Here is a 1,633-nt window from a genome sequence, read left to right on the forward strand (position 1 = left end):
TACCCCCCCCCCCCCCCCCCCCCCCCAACTCACACACACACCCACGCAAAGAATTTTTATTTTTATTTTTACTTTCAAAGATATTTTAGTTACTTGTAAATTATATGCGGAGGTACGATGAAATTCAAAGTTCAAAGGGTTTTGTGAGACAGTCCAAGAGATTAGAGTTAGATAAATAAAATTAAGAAAGGTTTACGTGCACAGCCCCTAAAGTTTAGGGGGGTTAGGGAAATTTACCCTTGCGTTAATCAACTTGCCCTGGTCTTGCATTCAAAGTTCCAAGCGGAATCAATGCCGACCAATTCCACAGTCAATAAACACCAGCCAACAGCCCCACCACGTTTCCCTCTCTTCACACGTGTCTTTAAATTATTGTACCTGACCGCGTTCCGTGCTCTCCCATACACATGAGATCCTATCCTTTCCTTCTAGACGAAGCAAAAGGCATCTGAAAAATTAAGGCAAAACCCAAAGAGTTAAGGCTCATTGCAATGTTAGCCCCTCGAATCTTTCATACCCTCTCACTCGCTCTAATCGTCAACTATTAAGTTTCTAAATCATATACGAAAATCTTTCTCCCCCATTCGGAACTAGTTTTGGGTTCGAACTTGAAAGAGTATTACCTAATATTCCACCCCAAAAAAAATTTAAAACTGAAGGAGCATTTCCCTTTATTTAAATGGTGCAAACTTGGAGGCTCATTTCAGTCAAGCAATTTATATGGTTTGGGGTACTTAATGGCAACTCCAATAAGGGGGTGGACTAATCTGATAATGGGAGAGATGCGAGGGACAAATAGAACAAATAGCCCAAAACGAGGAGGATTATTTACATGGTAGCCCCTCAAATCATCAAGCATATCATATTAGTCCCTACCCTCTTTGTAATTGCTCACTAGTTCCTCAAGTTCCAAGGGGGTCTCCTCTCAATAACCAAAATACCCTCCGGTTTATGTCCCCCACTAAACTCTTATTTTCCTTTAAGAAAAATTATTCGGTTAGTCCTTTGGTGGTTGAGGGACGAAACTGCAAGTCACGTCAGGACCTGAGGGAGGGGTTGCTGAGCAATGCCAAAAAGATTTGAGGGACTATTAAGACTAAACAGCCCGAAAGAAAACAAGCGGCGACTCTCCCTGGTCCCACGTGTCTTTCCACGTGCCAAACTTTACCCCCTTCCTTAAGTAATCCCAACCGCTACTCCCAAATCTCTCTCCCAAAACTTCTCTCTTCCCCGAGGCAAAAAAAGAAAAAGAAAAAGAAAAAGAAAAAAAAGAAAGGAAAGAAAAACTAGGGTTAGGGTTTCAAACCTCGAAAATCTCCGTCAATGGCGTTAGAATGGGTCGTCCTCGGCTACGCGGCCGGAGCTGAGGCCATAATGCTCCTCCTCATCACCCTCCCCGGCCTCGATCGGCTCCGGAGGGGCCTCATCGCCGTCACCCGCAACGCTCTGAAGCCCATGCTCTCCGTCATCCCCTTCTGCCTCTTTCTGCTGATGGACATCTACTGGAAGTACGAGACTCGGCCGACCTGCGACCAGGAGCACTCCTGCACGCCGTCGGAGCACCTCAGGCACCAGAAGTCGATCATGAAGAGCCAGAGGAACGCGCTTCTGATCGCGGCCACGCTGGTGCTCT

The 1,633-nt window shown here is 45.9% G+C and overlaps 1 protein-coding gene across 1 annotated transcript in view; it reads left to right on the forward strand.

Annotated features, from left to right (window-relative positions):
• Nucleotides 1,208-1,633, forward strand: part of LOC109845469 — an 822-nt gene continuing 396 nt past the window's right edge. The window contains exon 1 of the mRNA XM_020414714.1: nucleotides 1,208-1,633. This exon is cut by the window's right edge and continues 396 nt beyond it. Coding sequence (XP_020270303.1) covers nucleotides 1,324-1,633 — 310 coding nt within the window. The 5' untranslated portion in view covers nucleotides 1,208-1,323.

This window comes from Asparagus officinalis, chromosome 6 (genome assembly GCF_001876935.1).
Source record: "Asparagus officinalis chromosome 6, Aspof.V1, whole genome shotgun sequence".
NCBI classification, from domain to species: Eukaryota; Viridiplantae; Streptophyta; class Magnoliopsida; order Asparagales; family Asparagaceae; genus Asparagus; species Asparagus officinalis.